The 14,323-nt window shown below is 37.6% G+C and overlaps 1 protein-coding gene across 7 annotated transcripts in view; it reads left to right on the forward strand.

The window, feature by feature from the left end:
- The window catches only part of LOC306873946 (TBC1 domain family member 1-like), a 70,734-nt gene that overhangs the window by 23,822 nt on the left and 32,589 nt on the right, over nucleotides 1–14,323 (forward strand). For 5 of the 7 annotated variants that reach the window (XR_013784550.1, XR_013784551.1, XM_079423548.1 and 2 more), the window contains 8 exons: nucleotides 2,952–3,041; nucleotides 3,722–3,826; nucleotides 5,397–5,529; nucleotides 7,369–7,460; nucleotides 9,711–9,827; nucleotides 9,961–10,080; nucleotides 10,182–10,268; nucleotides 12,154–12,434. Coding sequence is in view for 4 of the 7 variants with exons in the window: in XM_079423548.1 (XP_079279674.1) it covers nucleotides 2,952–3,041; nucleotides 3,722–3,826; nucleotides 5,397–5,529; nucleotides 7,369–7,460; nucleotides 9,711–9,827; nucleotides 9,961–10,080; nucleotides 10,182–10,268; nucleotides 12,154–12,434 (1,025 nt within the window). In the remaining 3 variants the exon portion in view is untranslated. Of the gene's footprint in view, nucleotides 1–2,951; nucleotides 3,042–3,721; nucleotides 3,827–5,396; nucleotides 5,530–7,368; nucleotides 7,461–9,710; nucleotides 9,828–9,960; nucleotides 10,081–10,181; nucleotides 10,269–12,153; nucleotides 12,435–12,847; nucleotides 12,947–14,323 lie in introns of all 7 variants that reach the window. The other 2 variants (XR_013784549.1, XM_079423547.1) reach the window with 1 other exon arrangement.

Here is a 14,323-nt window from a genome sequence, read left to right on the forward strand (position 1 = left end):
ATCAGCTTTTCCTAAAACTGTATGTTGGCACATTACCCACATAATCCACAAAATGGATTTTAGTTGAAACGCCATAGCTAAAGGAGTGCACTCTTTGTTTATGAAAAACTGGCGATTCTGGATTGTATGATGATTTCAAAAATTGTATTGATATGTTACATGAACATATAAACACAAAATTATCTCTGAAGTTCTGCAGAAACCTGTTTGATGTCTTCTGAAGGGTTTCAAAGAAGCTCTCTTTGTCTTAATATTTTTCTGTAGAGATACAGCACACAGCTAAACATTTTAAAGTGCATGTTCTGTGGTGTTATCAGCGTGACTCTTGAGAGGTCAGCATGTCTTATGTCTGTGTGTATGCATGTCTGTGCATGGACATTTGTGCAGGTGTTTATCTATCTGCATGTGGCACTTTTATGGTCATAGCGCTGTGAAACACCAATCAAATGTTTTTTATGGTATTTCTTTAATTTTTTTCCTCACTCTCTCTCACTTTGAATTCCTTGTTCCTCACCCACTTGTGGAGTGTGAGATGGTATGTCAATATTGTATCCTTAAGGACATAAAAATTCTGTGCTAAAACCATCACTGCTTATTTTCAAACAAATCTGTTCATTTACAGTAGCCCAAAAATCACACTTAAAGTCATAAATTTGTAGTGTTTATCATAAATGATTTAACCATGCACAGTATTATTATTATTATTATTATTACTATCATTTTTAATCCCCTTTCTCTAATGACGTATTCACTAGCCTGAGGGCAGGATGGTAACTTCTCCCCTCCAGCAATCTGTCAAACACGTGAGATCGCAGCAGTAGCCAATGACAGTGATCCAATGATCCATTCAGTTCCTGATGGACAACATCCAAGTCCCATCTTACTTTTTTTTTTCTCATTTCAGAAGCCGGTTCACTCAGATATGCGTCACAATAGGGAAGAAAAGACGACCACAACTTCTGTTTCATATTGACGACATGTCATTGCATTACATCACAAAATATCAAACCAATTGCCATTTGTTTTAATAAAATATAGCACAATTTTGAAATAAAACATTTCCCATAAAAACAAAACCAAAAAAAAACTCTGGTATGTTTTAAATTATACACTACAATTGATTAGTTTGAGGTCGGTAAGATATTTTTATTTGTTTGAAAAAAACATTATTACGCTCAACAGTTTGTTGTCAAAAATAAAACAAAAGCAGTAATATTATATATTTTTACAAATCAAAATAATGGTTTTCTACTTAAAGGTGCAATAGGAGATCTTGGAAAATGCTAACTTTAGCCTGATAGCACTGAAAGCGAACGTCCCACCCTCCCTGCAATCGCCATCCAAAGCCATGCCCCCTGAACTCACATGCGCTCAAAGAGCAGAATACCAGAGACAACATTAAATTACTACAATAGGCTACATCAACGGTTTCCAATTACAGTCCACTGCAACAATAGTGGATAAAATGTCCATGAACTTCTAATTAACTAGTTGGGTTAGACCAATTAATGATTTGTTTGTTTAATTTGTAGTTTGATTGGTGCACATGAACAAGTGAGGGGCTGGACACTTTCATATCGTCTTAGTCTGATCTAGAAGCACACAGAGTTAAAATGTGGACTGTGCTGTGTCATTTATTGTTGAAAGATGCACACAGCAAGCTACACATATTGTTGGCCAAATCTGTTTAGCACTTCCTTTTTCTCTGACTGACAGGAAGCTGTCAGCTCCTCGGCAGGAAATTACCTAGCAATAATGATGAGCATCACAGTTAACAATTTAAAGTTGCCTGCAGCAGCAGCCCTAGTTTTATAAAACTGCATTGCAGACACTCTGTTCCAGTTTTATTTGTTTGGTCTTTTCATGATAGGGAAGTCACACCAAAAGTGTGGTGATGCCTTTGCTATTGTGTAATCTTTTTTTTTTTTTTAGAAACTGTGTGTAATCATCCAAGGGGGAAGAAATGGTCACAATGTGTGCATGTTTTGTTAATGTTCTCTAAAGATGTGAACATTCTGTCTTCTTAACAATCTTCCACACAGTGACAGGATACTATAGCTTGTGCCCATAAATCAGACCATTGTTTCCTGCACTCTTTTCAGTGGCTGTGCTGCAAATGATGTTTAAGCTGAGTTGTGAGTTTAAAGTCTGAATTGAATGTATCATTATGTATGACCCAGTCTCTGATGTCACAAAGACAACACACTTTCGCTGGCTGCATGCAGAAAGCAAACATACAGCGACAGCATTGTGATCGGAGATGATTCTGAATGAACATTTGATGACACCGACTAGGCAATGATTTTTGATGCAGTAAAGTTTATAGAAATGCTTGGTTCTGGTTGGTCGGTCAGTTACGACAGTCTCTTGTATCACAACGCAGATGTGCTCTTTCCAGATTCATTCAAATGCAAATTCTTATTTATTGTAAAATGAAACAGGAGTACTTCGGTATTAATAGTAGGCCTATGGTAATATTGTTGAAGTCTTTGTCTTGTTGCTACAACAATTTTGTACACTGTAATGGATTATAAGAAACACAGGTAAGATTTTAAAACAGTTTCTTTTCAAATCGATATTTCATGTCCTATTTATGTGGTGAAAAGCTGGTACGACTATACAGTATCTTGTTTGAACTTGCACTACAGAGGAAAATTGGAGGCGGGTCAAATATAGTTGTTACACAGAAATCTAGTCTCATGGAGCAAATATGTGCCTGGTCATCTAGTGAAAACCAAAACACACGCACAAACATACTGATTTGAATTTTAAACATGATATTTACACTGTAAAACAGCCTCAGCTCTGACCTCACTTGGTCAACATACCAGGAAGAGCTATTATTAATGATTTTAATGCATATGTTCACTCTATGCAAGGAGAATTTCAGTTTCCATCCTTTTTACTTGTACACCCATATTAATGTATGAATTTATGTCTTTCTGTTGCAGATTGGGCGCTCTCAGATATTTCTTGTGAGTCCTGACACTAAGAAAGTGGCCATAGAGAAGAGCTTCAGAGAGATTTCCTTCTGTTCTCAGGTCTGTTCTGTCATTTTGATGATAGGCTGTTGTGGCAACCAATTAATTATCTTATGTCAACATAATGGCTTTTTCTCAAATAGAAGTCTGATCAACAATCAGGCGTGATTGAACAAGATTTTAATTAAAATAGCGGAATTAAAAGCTGAAAAGAAATCAGCCCTTTGCCCAGCCCTGTTATTACATTTATCAGTAATTTCTTTTGAATGAAGATTAATTTAAATTGACCAGAAGTGACAGTAAAGTAATTTATATCGTTAAACAATTTATTTCCATTTCAAATAAGTGCTGTTCTTTTGAGCTTTTTGATTAATTATAGAATCCGGAACAAAATATATCCACAACTGTTTTCAACAGTGATAATAAGAAATGTTTCTTAAGCACCAAGCATATTAGAATGATTTCTAAAGGATCATGTGACACTGATGACTGAAGTAATGAATGCTGAAAATTCAACTTTGCCATCATAGGAATAAGTTACATTTTAAAATATATTAAAATTAGAAAGTTATTTTAAATTGTAAAAATGTTTCACAATTACTGTTATATAAATAAATGCAACCTAAGTGAGCATTAGAAAATCATTTCAAAAACATTAAAAAGTCTTACTGACCCCAGCTTTTGAACAGTAGTTTAGTTGTGTCTAGTTAGCCACTTACATTTTTTTCCCCTTTCTTTAGGGTATTCGTCATGTGGACCACTTTGGCTTCATATGCAGGGAGTCGGTGGAATGTGGAGGCTGCCAGTTTGTTTGCTATGTTTTCCAGTGTGCTAACGAAGCTCTGGTGAGAACCATGGATAAATAGATGAGGAGAGATGAATACATTGTTTCAGTCTGAAGAACATATTCAGAATAGGGACAGAAATTTAATGTTATTGTTCAGTCAGTTGAGAATGAAAATACTTATGTCTTATGTTACTGTTTTAGCACACAAAGAACAATGCAATTTGTATGTACAAAAATATTTTTTTGCATGTTACAAATACTATATCATGAAATACACTCACCTAAAGGATTATTAGGAACACCATACTAATACTGTGTTTGACCCCCTTTTGCCTTCAGAACTGCCTTAATTCTACGTGGCATTGATTCAACAAGGTGCTGAAAGCATTCTTTAGAAATGTTGGCCCATATTGACAGGATAGCATCTTGCAGTTGATGGAGATTTGTGGGATGCACATCCAGGGCACGAAGCCCCCGTTCCACCACATCCCAAAGATGCTCTATTGGGTTGAGATCTGGTGACTGTGGGGGCCATTTTAGTACAGTGAACTCATTGTCATGTTCAAGAAACCAATTTGAAATGATTCGAGCTTTGTGACATGGTGCATTATCCTGCTGGAAGTAGCCATCAGAGGATGGGTACATGGTGGTCATAAAGGGATGGACATGGTCAGAAACAATGCTCAGGTAGGCCGTGGCATTTAAATGATGCCCAATTGGCACTAAGGGGCCTAAAGTGTGCCAAGAAACATCCCCCACACCATTACACCACCACCACCAGCCTGCACAGTGGTAACAAGGCATGATGGATCCATGTTCTCATTCTGTTTACGCCAAATTCTGACTCTACCATCTGAATGTCTCAACAGAAATCGAGACTCATCAGACCAGGCAACATTTTTCCAGTCTTCAACCGTCCAATTTTGGTGAGCTCGTGCAAATTGTAGCCTCTTTTTCCTATTTGTAGTGGAGATGAGTGGTACCCGGTGGGGTCTTCTGCTGTTGTAGCCCATCTGCCTCAAGGTTGTGCATGATGTGTCTTCACACATGCTTTGCTGCATACCTCGGTTGTAACGAGTGGTTATTTCAGTCAAAGTTGCTCTTCTATCAGCTTGAATCAGTCGGCCCATTCTCCTCTGACCTCTAGCATCAACAAGGCATTTTCGCCTACAGGACTGCCGCATACTGGATGTTTTTCCCTTTTCACACCATTCTTTGTAAACCCTAGAAATGGTTGTGCGTGAAAATCCCAGTAACTGAGCAGATTGTGAAATACTCAGACCGGCCCGTCTGGCACCAACAACCATGCCACGCTCAAAATTGCTTAAATCACCTTTCTTTCCCATTCTGACATTCAGTTTGGAGTTCAGGAGATTGTCTTGACCAGGACCACACCCCTAAATGCATTGAAGCAACTGCCATGTGATTGGTTGATTAGATAATTGCATTAATGAGAAATTGAACAGGTGTTCCTAATAATCCTTTAGGTGAGTGTATTACTTCAATGGATTCATAGCTATAAATACTATACTTCTACAGGATGCAGTTATTGTTCTCTAAACTCTTTCCGATCTATCGAGTTAGATGCTTACAGCTGTTCTGTGTGATTGTCACTCTTTCATGTTTAGGTGGATGAGATCATGTTGACTTTGAAACAGGCGTTTTCTGTGGCTGCCCTCCAGCAGAACAGTAGGACCCAGAGTCAGCAGTGTGACAGTTGTCCCCTACAGCAGCTGCACAAACTGTGTGACAGAATAGAGGGTGAGACATCTACTATTTGTCATATCACTCATGACTATCATGTTTTATCCGTGTGTCAGCCCATTCCTCTTTCTTTTTGTATTCCTTTATTTTTGCACCTGTCAGATGTTCTGAGTAACAAACCTTCTAGTGCACACATTCACATTTATTATCAGATTTCCTGGTACACTAAAGAAATAATTCAGCTTTTTTTTTTGGAATCATAAAAGGAGATATTTTGAAAAAATATTCCTGCTCTTTTTTCCATACAAAAACATATACACTACTTAATGTTTTTGAAAAAATCTCTTGTGTTCACCGAGGCTGCAAATTACAATAGAAACATTGTTAGTAGTATTTTAATATACTGTATTTTAAAATGTAGTTTATTTCTATGATGCAAAGCTGAATTTTTAGCAGCCTTTATTCCACTCTTCAGCGTCACATGATCCTTCAGAAATCATTCTAATATGGTAAATTGATGCTCAAGAAACATTTCTTCTTATAATTAATGTTGAAAACAGTTGTGCTAAATATTTTTGTAGAAACCTCTTATACTTTTTTCAGGATTCTTTGATAAATGTATTTTAAATAGATTTTTTTGTGTCACAATTTTGTCACTTTTGATCAATTTAACGCATTCTTGCTGGATAAAAGTATTAATTTATTTAAAGAAAATCTTACTCACCATAGGCGTAGCTTGACATTGAGCTTGGCGGGGCCGACTAAGACCGATTAAGTAGTTTATATTTTACAATCTATGTCTAGGTTTTGTTTTGTGTAAATTTGGATGTAAATAGTCCTCTTCCTGGCATAAATGTAGTATACCCAGCTGCTACAACGGAGCGTCCAGCGGATCACTTTTATGAGACTGTGCAGGTCTGGAGTCATCAAGCACTGCTTCTTCATCCGACTTTATGTCCAGATTTCTCTGCAGTTATTGTACATTGTAAAAACAGTGAATATGCAGATATGTCAAAATGCAGATTCGTCATGCAACAACTTATGCAAATGAGATTAGGGAGACATTACTAAATTTGATTTGATCTATTTATTTCCAAAATAACAATTTAGAATGTATTAAAATAAGTACATTATATGCACATTTACTTTTATTTTGAAAATATTATTAATTAAAAAAATACTTATTATATCTTTGTCACTTTCAATCGCCACAAAATACACCCATTTTACTGACACCAAATTTTGTTATTCAGTCTCTAAACTGAAAACATTATCATAACAATAGTCATATGGACTACTTTTATGGTATTTTCTTGATGCCTTTTTGCCCTTTTTGGCACTTATCACCCACTTGGTCACTATGCTTGTATTTTATGGAAGGGGCAATGGGAGAATTTTCGGTCACACTTTAATTTAAAGTCCAATTTTTGCTATTATATAAACCATTAAGTATGACTTTTGCCTCAAACTCCTAATTTGCTGCTTACTAATATTAGCTGTTGGGTAGGATAAGGGATGTAGTAGATGGTCATGCAGAATATGTGCTTTATAAGCACAAGTAAACAGCCAATATGTTAATAATGCTAATAAGCAACTAATTAATAGAGAGAATTGGTCCCTATACTAAAGGGTTACTAAATTGTCATAATATCTCCTTTTGTGTTGCATAGAAGAATGGAAATCACACAGGTTTGAAATGAAATGTGAGTAAGTTATGACAGAGTTTTATGTGAATGATCCCTTAAACACACCATAATAATGGCAGAATTGAAAAATTGTTTATTCAGAACATGAATTAGGATGAGAGATTTATTTATTTCAGAATTCTATGGGATGCAGCGGTGCATACTTGTGTTTAATTCCTTGTACATGGCATGACTCTGTGTTTATGTGCAGGTCTTCATCCATCCAAAGCTAAACTGGAACTGCAGAAGCATTTGGCAGGTCTGGATAATCAGGAGCAGGCAGCTGTGTTTGAGAGCACCATGGTGAGTTCAGTTATTCCAAACTTAAAACCGCAATAACACACTACACAAATACGCTTTAGCTTCCCTGTTCTTAGGATTAACAGTGTGTGTCAAATCCTTTAAATGCGGCATTTGAGGAATGTGTGTTCTGTTCAGAGGGTGTGACTGGTGTAAATGAAACCAGTTAGTCTACTCTGCTAGCATCCTGAAACCACACTCAAAACTGAACAACTAAACAGCCTGATGATGAATGGAATGGACTGATATCCTCTGAGCATTACAGTTGGGCAAAAAAGTATTTAGTCAGCCACCAATTGTGCAAGTTCTCCCACTTAAAAAGATGAGAGAGGCCTGTAATTTTCATCATAGGTACACTTCAACTATGAGAGACAGAATGGGGGAAAGAATCCAGGAAATCACATTGTCTGACTTTTAAAGAATTTATTTGCAAATTATGGTGGAAAATAAGTGTTTGGTCAATAACAAAAGTTCATCTCAATACTTTATTATATACCCTTTGTTGGCAATGACAGAGGTCAAACGTTTTCTGTAAGTCTTCTCAAGGTTTTCACACACTGTTGCTGGTATTTTGGCCCATTCCTCCATGCAGATCTCCTCTAGAGCAGTGATGTTTTGGGGCTGTCGCTGGGCAACACGGACTTTCATCTCCCTCCAAAGATTTTCTATGGGGTTGAGATCTGGAGACTGGCTAGGCCTCTCCAGGACCTTGAAATGCTTCTTAAGAAGCCACTCCTTCGTTGCCCAGGCGGTGTGTTTGGGATCATTGTCATGCTGAAAGACCCAGCCACGTTTCATCTTCAGTGCCCTTGCTGATGGAAGGAGGTGTTCACTCAAAATCTCACGATACATGGCCCCATTCATTCTTTCCTTTACACGGATCAGTCGTCCTGGTCCCTTTGCAGAAAAACAGCCCCAAAGCATGATGTTTCCATCCCCATGCTTCACAGTAGGTATGGTGTTCTTTGGATGCAACTCAGCATTCTTTCTCCTCCAAACACGACGAGTTGAGTTTTTACCAAAAAGTTCTATTTTGGTTTCATCTGACAATATGACATTCTCCCAATCCTCTTCTGGATCATCCAAATGCTCTCTAGCAAACTTCAGACGGGCCCGGACATGTACTGGCTTAAGCAGGGGGACACGTCTGGCACTGCAGGATTTGAGTCCCTGGCGGCGTAGTGTGTTACCGATGGTAGCCTTTGTTACTTTGGTCCCAGCTGTCTGCAGGTCATTCACTAGGTCCCCCCGTGTGGTTCTGGGATTTTTGCTCCCTGTTCTTGTGATCATTTTGACCCCACGGGGTGAGATCTTGCGTGGAGCCCCAGATCGAGGGAGATTATCAATGGTCTTGTATGTCTTCCATTTTCTAATAATTGCTCCCACAGTTGATTTCTTCACACCAAGCTGCTTGCCTATTGCAGATTCAGTCTTCCCAGCCTGGTGCAGGTCTACAATTGTGTTTCTGGTGTCCTTCGACAGCTCTTTGGTCTTGGCCATAGTGGAGTTTGGAGTGTGACTGTTTGAGGTTGTGGACAGGTGTCTTTTATACTGATAACGAGTTCAAACAGGTGCCATTAATACAGGTAACGAGTGGAGGACAGAGGAGCCTCTTAAAGAAGTTGTTACAGGTCTGTGAGAGCCAGAAATCTTGCTTGTTTGTAGGTGACCAAATACTTATTTTACCGAGGAATTTACCAATTAATTAATAAAAAATCCTACAATGTGATTTCCTGGATTCTTTCCCCCCATTCTGTCTCTCATAGTTGAAGTGTACCTATGATGAAAATTACAGGCCTCTCTCATCTTTTTAAGTGGGAGAACTTGCACAATTGGTGGCTGACTACATACTTTTTTGCCCAACTTATGTGTCCAGATTTTTGACTTTCTGGCAGACGATTAGATTTAATTTCAGCTTTGAAGGTGCAATTACAGAAATGTGTCTTTGCGATATTAATTTAAATATACCCCCTGATTTAAATAATAATGTATTGATTTAAATTGACCCCTTCTTTCACATAACTTTTATATATGGTTATATATGGTTTTGGTCCTCAGACTAGCTTAAATGGTTGTTTTTGTGACAATATTGTAATAAATTTGTAAAAATGCTGAGTAAATTCCTTCTGCTCTCTGCTGGTTGGATTTCTCTCCGTCCATGTGTTTTCTGTAAGATCGATGATGCCACCTTGTGGAAATTTTCAGAAATTAAAACTTTTTTGTGTTTGTATTGTGTTTTGTGTGTTTGAACAGAAAGCCAGGCCTAAGTCAGATCAGGAAGAAAATGAGTTGATTGTGTCATGTTTGAGACGACTGTACGAGGAGAGACAAAAGACACACACTCACACACACAATGGACAAACAAAAAAGGTACACCTTTATGTCCCATTGTATTAAAAGTAAAAGTGAATATTACACCTCACTAAAAGTGCAACTGAGATCTTGGGGTATTGGATATAGATGTCTGTCCATATACAATTCTTTATGTATGTGTGTGTGTTAGACTTCTCAGGAGTTTGCTGTGAATGTGGAAGGCACCGTCAGTTCCAGTCGAGTGCGTCTGGAGGAGCTCAAGACTAGAGCAAAAAGATCCCTCACTGAATCACTGGAGGGGATCTGGAAGGTATGTAAACATTTTACACATTTTGAACATGAGTAGACTATCGGACTTGTAGCAAGATTACATGTAATTTATGTAAAAAATGGATGTCTTTTATATAATAGGGCAACAGTAAGTCCAAATCTCAGAGGGAGAACAGTGAAGGAGAGAGCAGCTCCTCCAGCTCCACCACACTGAACAGCGCAAATCAGGTCTGCACAACTCTTACATCAACAATATATTTAAATGTCATTCAGGACTGGCTATTCACAATAAGTTTGCAATGGTTATGATGGGGATGTAAAATTAAGGAGGAAAGGAAAGGATGTGCCAGTACCGAGACTCAAACCTGTGACCTTTGGGTTACTGGTCAGACTCTCTAACTATTAGGCCATGACAATCCCCTTAAGCAGAATGATAGTAATATTTGGACATTAACCCTTCTAAAGAGCATTACTGTCTTTAAACTTCAGCAACAAAAGCTGCATTGTAAGTTTTATCAGGTTTCTAAGTGGAATAATGGATTCTGAGCAGTTTTAATTATTAAAAGTTATTTAAAAATTTAAATTATTATTTAAATTATAAAAAATTAATACATTTGTTGTAGCCACATTACCACTTCAGGTTTGCATTCATTTTCATTTGAAAAATATATATTTACAATACCATTCCAAAGTACGTATTTATTTATTTATTTATTTTTTCACGTTTTTGAAAAGTCTGTTAAATGCTAACCACTTAAAATGTATTTATGTGATGGCAAGGCTGAATATTAAGGACACGGTTCACCCAAAAATTCTGTCATCAGTTACTCACCCTCATGCTGTTCAAACCCGTAAGACCTCATTCATTTTTGGAATAGAAATTAAGATATTTTTGATGAAATCCGAGAGCTTTCTGACCCTGCATAGTCAGCAATGCAACTGAAATGTTCCCAGACCCAGAAAGGTAGTAAGGACATCATCAAAATAGTCCGTGTGACATCAGTGGTTCAATCATAATTTTACGAAGCTACGAGAATAATTCTTGTGCACAAAGAAAACAAAAATAACGACTTTATTCAACAATTCTTCTCCTCTAAGTGACTGTCTTCCACCGTTATCAAGAGTACCACAATGCATTTTCTTGTTATTTTTACAGAAACTAAAGTGCTCAGTGCATTTTAAAATCTACAAACAAACATTTTGGTCATGCTGGACCCCTCAGTGTTCACATTCTATTGAAACTTTTCCTCACACATACTTTTTTTTTTTTTTTTTTTTTACTCCTTTTGGAAGAATTTATTGATGACTTAAAATCATATTACATATGGGTTAAAGAGATTGCAAGATCCTCCTTTTCTCTTTTCCATGTAATTAGTCCATAACTAGCCATGGTATCCTTGAGTAGCTTAAAGGAACACTCCACTTTTTTCGGAAATAGGCTCCTTTTACAACTCCCCAAGAGTTTTACCGTTTTTGAATCCATTCAGCCGATCTCCGGGTCTGGCGGTAGCACTTTTAGCTTAGTTTAGCATAGATCATTGAATCGGATTAGACCATTAGCATCTCGCTCTAAAATGACCAAAGAGTTTCGATAAGTTTCCTATTTAAAGCTTGACTCTTCTGTAGTTACATCGTGTACGAAGACTGACGGAAAATGAAAAGTTGCGATTTTCTAGGCCGATACGGCTCGGAACTATACATATACTGTATATACATATACTATAACTATACATATATGCCTAGAAAATCGCAACTTTTCATTTTCCATCAGTCTTAGTACACGATGTAACTACAGAAGAGTTAAGCTTTAAATAGGAAAATTATCGAAACTCTTTGGTCATTTTTAATGACCAAATGCTAATGGTCTAATCCGATTCAATGATCTATGCTAAGCTAAGCTAAACGTGCTACCGCCAGACCCAGAGATCGGCTGAATGGATTCAAAAACAGTAAAACTCAACTGTTTAAAATGAGTTGTAAAATGAGCCTATTTCCAAAAAAAGTGGAGTGTTCCTTTTAATGCTTTTATATAATTATGTGTATAATGACAACCGTATTTCTTTTAAAATAGCTTCTTTACAAGTTTCTGTTTCTGTTCTGTTTGATTTTTAAGGAAACATCATTGGAGGAGCCCCTCTGCTCTTTCCTTCCCTCCAGTCCACTCCGCTCCCACAATTCCACAGGGGATCTGAAGCAGCTAGAAGACTCAGCGGGAGGTCAGGAAGGTCCTGAGAGCCCGCCTCAGGGCTTCAGGATACGTGCAAGTACAATTAGTCACTCTCCCATGCTGTCGTCCTCTGAGCCTAGTCTTCCACCTCTACAACCTACTGCCGCCACCAAGCCTAAACTGGTCCGACACTACTCTGTCAGCACAGATTCCCCACATCAGAGCAAGTGAGACAGTGTGTCTGTGTCTGTGTGTGTGTGTGTGCTAGCTGCTTCTTTGGTCACTGTACATAGTTGTGTCTGTCAAAACAAAATGTGGACAAATCGCAGATGTGTTTTTATTTGTGTACCCAATTGACATAATTCAAATAGAATTAAATATGAATATTTGCATTTTCAAACATTTGCAAACTCTGTTTATGTACAATGTCAATGATGGACTCCTGTCAGTCAATCACTGTGGGAGGTGCTTTTAGAGAAGGGTGTGAGGATTTCTCTTTTCTGTTCTTACATCACATTTTTTAGTCTGCAGCGTGAATTCAGTTCACTGTGTGCTTCACTTTTTTCATTCTGTGCAACCCTGCTTTTGTATTCCTTTGCGCCAGCCTTTATTTTTTCCATCCTTTCTGTATTTTCATCAGTCCTTCCTCCCCTCCGGCCTCTTCCTCTCCTGTGTGTCAGCGGCTATTGAGGCCTCGTACATTTGCTCTTGATCATTCCACCCGGCCCCTCAAGCAGAGGTGAGGTGTGTGTATGTGTCTTTCTCTGTACTACTGTCATTCACAAACAGGTCTTCTTTTCTCTGACGTTTCTGTGCTTTTTGTGTAAAAGTTTGTGAAAACACATTGGGGAGATATCACTAAAATCAAAACTTGCAAAGGCTGGTTCTGAGAGCTAGGTTGTTTAGGACGCAGGAGATGACTATGATGCAGTCTAGTTGCATCCATCAATAGAGTAGATTAGAATCAATAGAAATCATACCTTTCAATTAAAATACTCTGTTTACTGTTTGCATTAATTGCGTCAAGGCTTTTCAGGCGCATTCTGGAATGAGGCTAATTTGAATAGATCTGGGCTTGCTCAAAAAAACAAACAAAAAAACCCCATAAATTTAAATAACTCCGTCAACCTGATATCAAATTTCTTCTTATTTATTTTAGTGCATATTCAGTAGGGTTGGGCATCGTTTGAATTTTATCGATTCCGCTTATCGATTCAGATTCTTTTCGATTCCCAGTTTCGATTCCAGTGTGATAAAATAATGATATCAAACACTTATCCTGTGTCTCTTTTTTGCAAACCATATTATTGGAGCTGAATACCATGGACAAAAATCAACAGGCTACATAAAAACTAGACTCTTTAAGAGCTGTTTGTGTGCAAAACAGAACTGCATGATTCTGGTAAATTGATTTTTATTTATTTTTTTCTGTCCCCCAATGGAAGTTGATGTTCTGGCTGGCAGGTATGCAGTAAAACAGTTTAATGCACAGGTAGTTCAAAGTCAGTTTAATCACCGTTCCATATTAATGTGCTGCTTTATTTGATGCACACTAACCAACATAGAGAGCGATCGCAGATTGCGCTGCACACACTCATAAACTTGTCAATGCTTCCCCGCAATTTTTATTAATAAAATAGCCTAGATACTAGATCGCTACATTATATTCCTCAGCAACGATGGTAAAATGGCTGTTTTTGAAGTAATTGTTTGTAGAGAGAGACGTGCAGACGCAGGTAATACACTCACAACTGTCATCTCTCTGTCTCTCTCTCGATCGATCGATAATTAACTGAAATGCATGCTATATTTCATTCAAATAAATGTGATGATTGTGATCTTACCGCACTATTTCATCTCTGTGTCTGATGTGAAGCGGGCAGAATGCTGAGCTAACGAGCCTTAACTGATGAAAATAACTGTCATTTTTACCCATTCTGTCAAATATTGAGCTGCAAAGAGCAATACTAGGGATGTTCATTTTAACCGTTAACCGACCGATAAGAATTTTGACCGATTAATACGATCAGTTAAATGGTTTAAAGTCACTTTATTTATTTTTCAGTAATTTATCAAAATGTTTTAAAAGGTTTGCTGCATGGTTAAAATAAGCTAC

The sequence above is a fragment of the Barbus barbus genome, assembly GCF_936440315.1.
Source record: "Barbus barbus genome assembly, chromosome: 8".
NCBI classification, from domain to species: domain Eukaryota; kingdom Metazoa; phylum Chordata; class Actinopteri; order Cypriniformes; family Cyprinidae; genus Barbus; species Barbus barbus.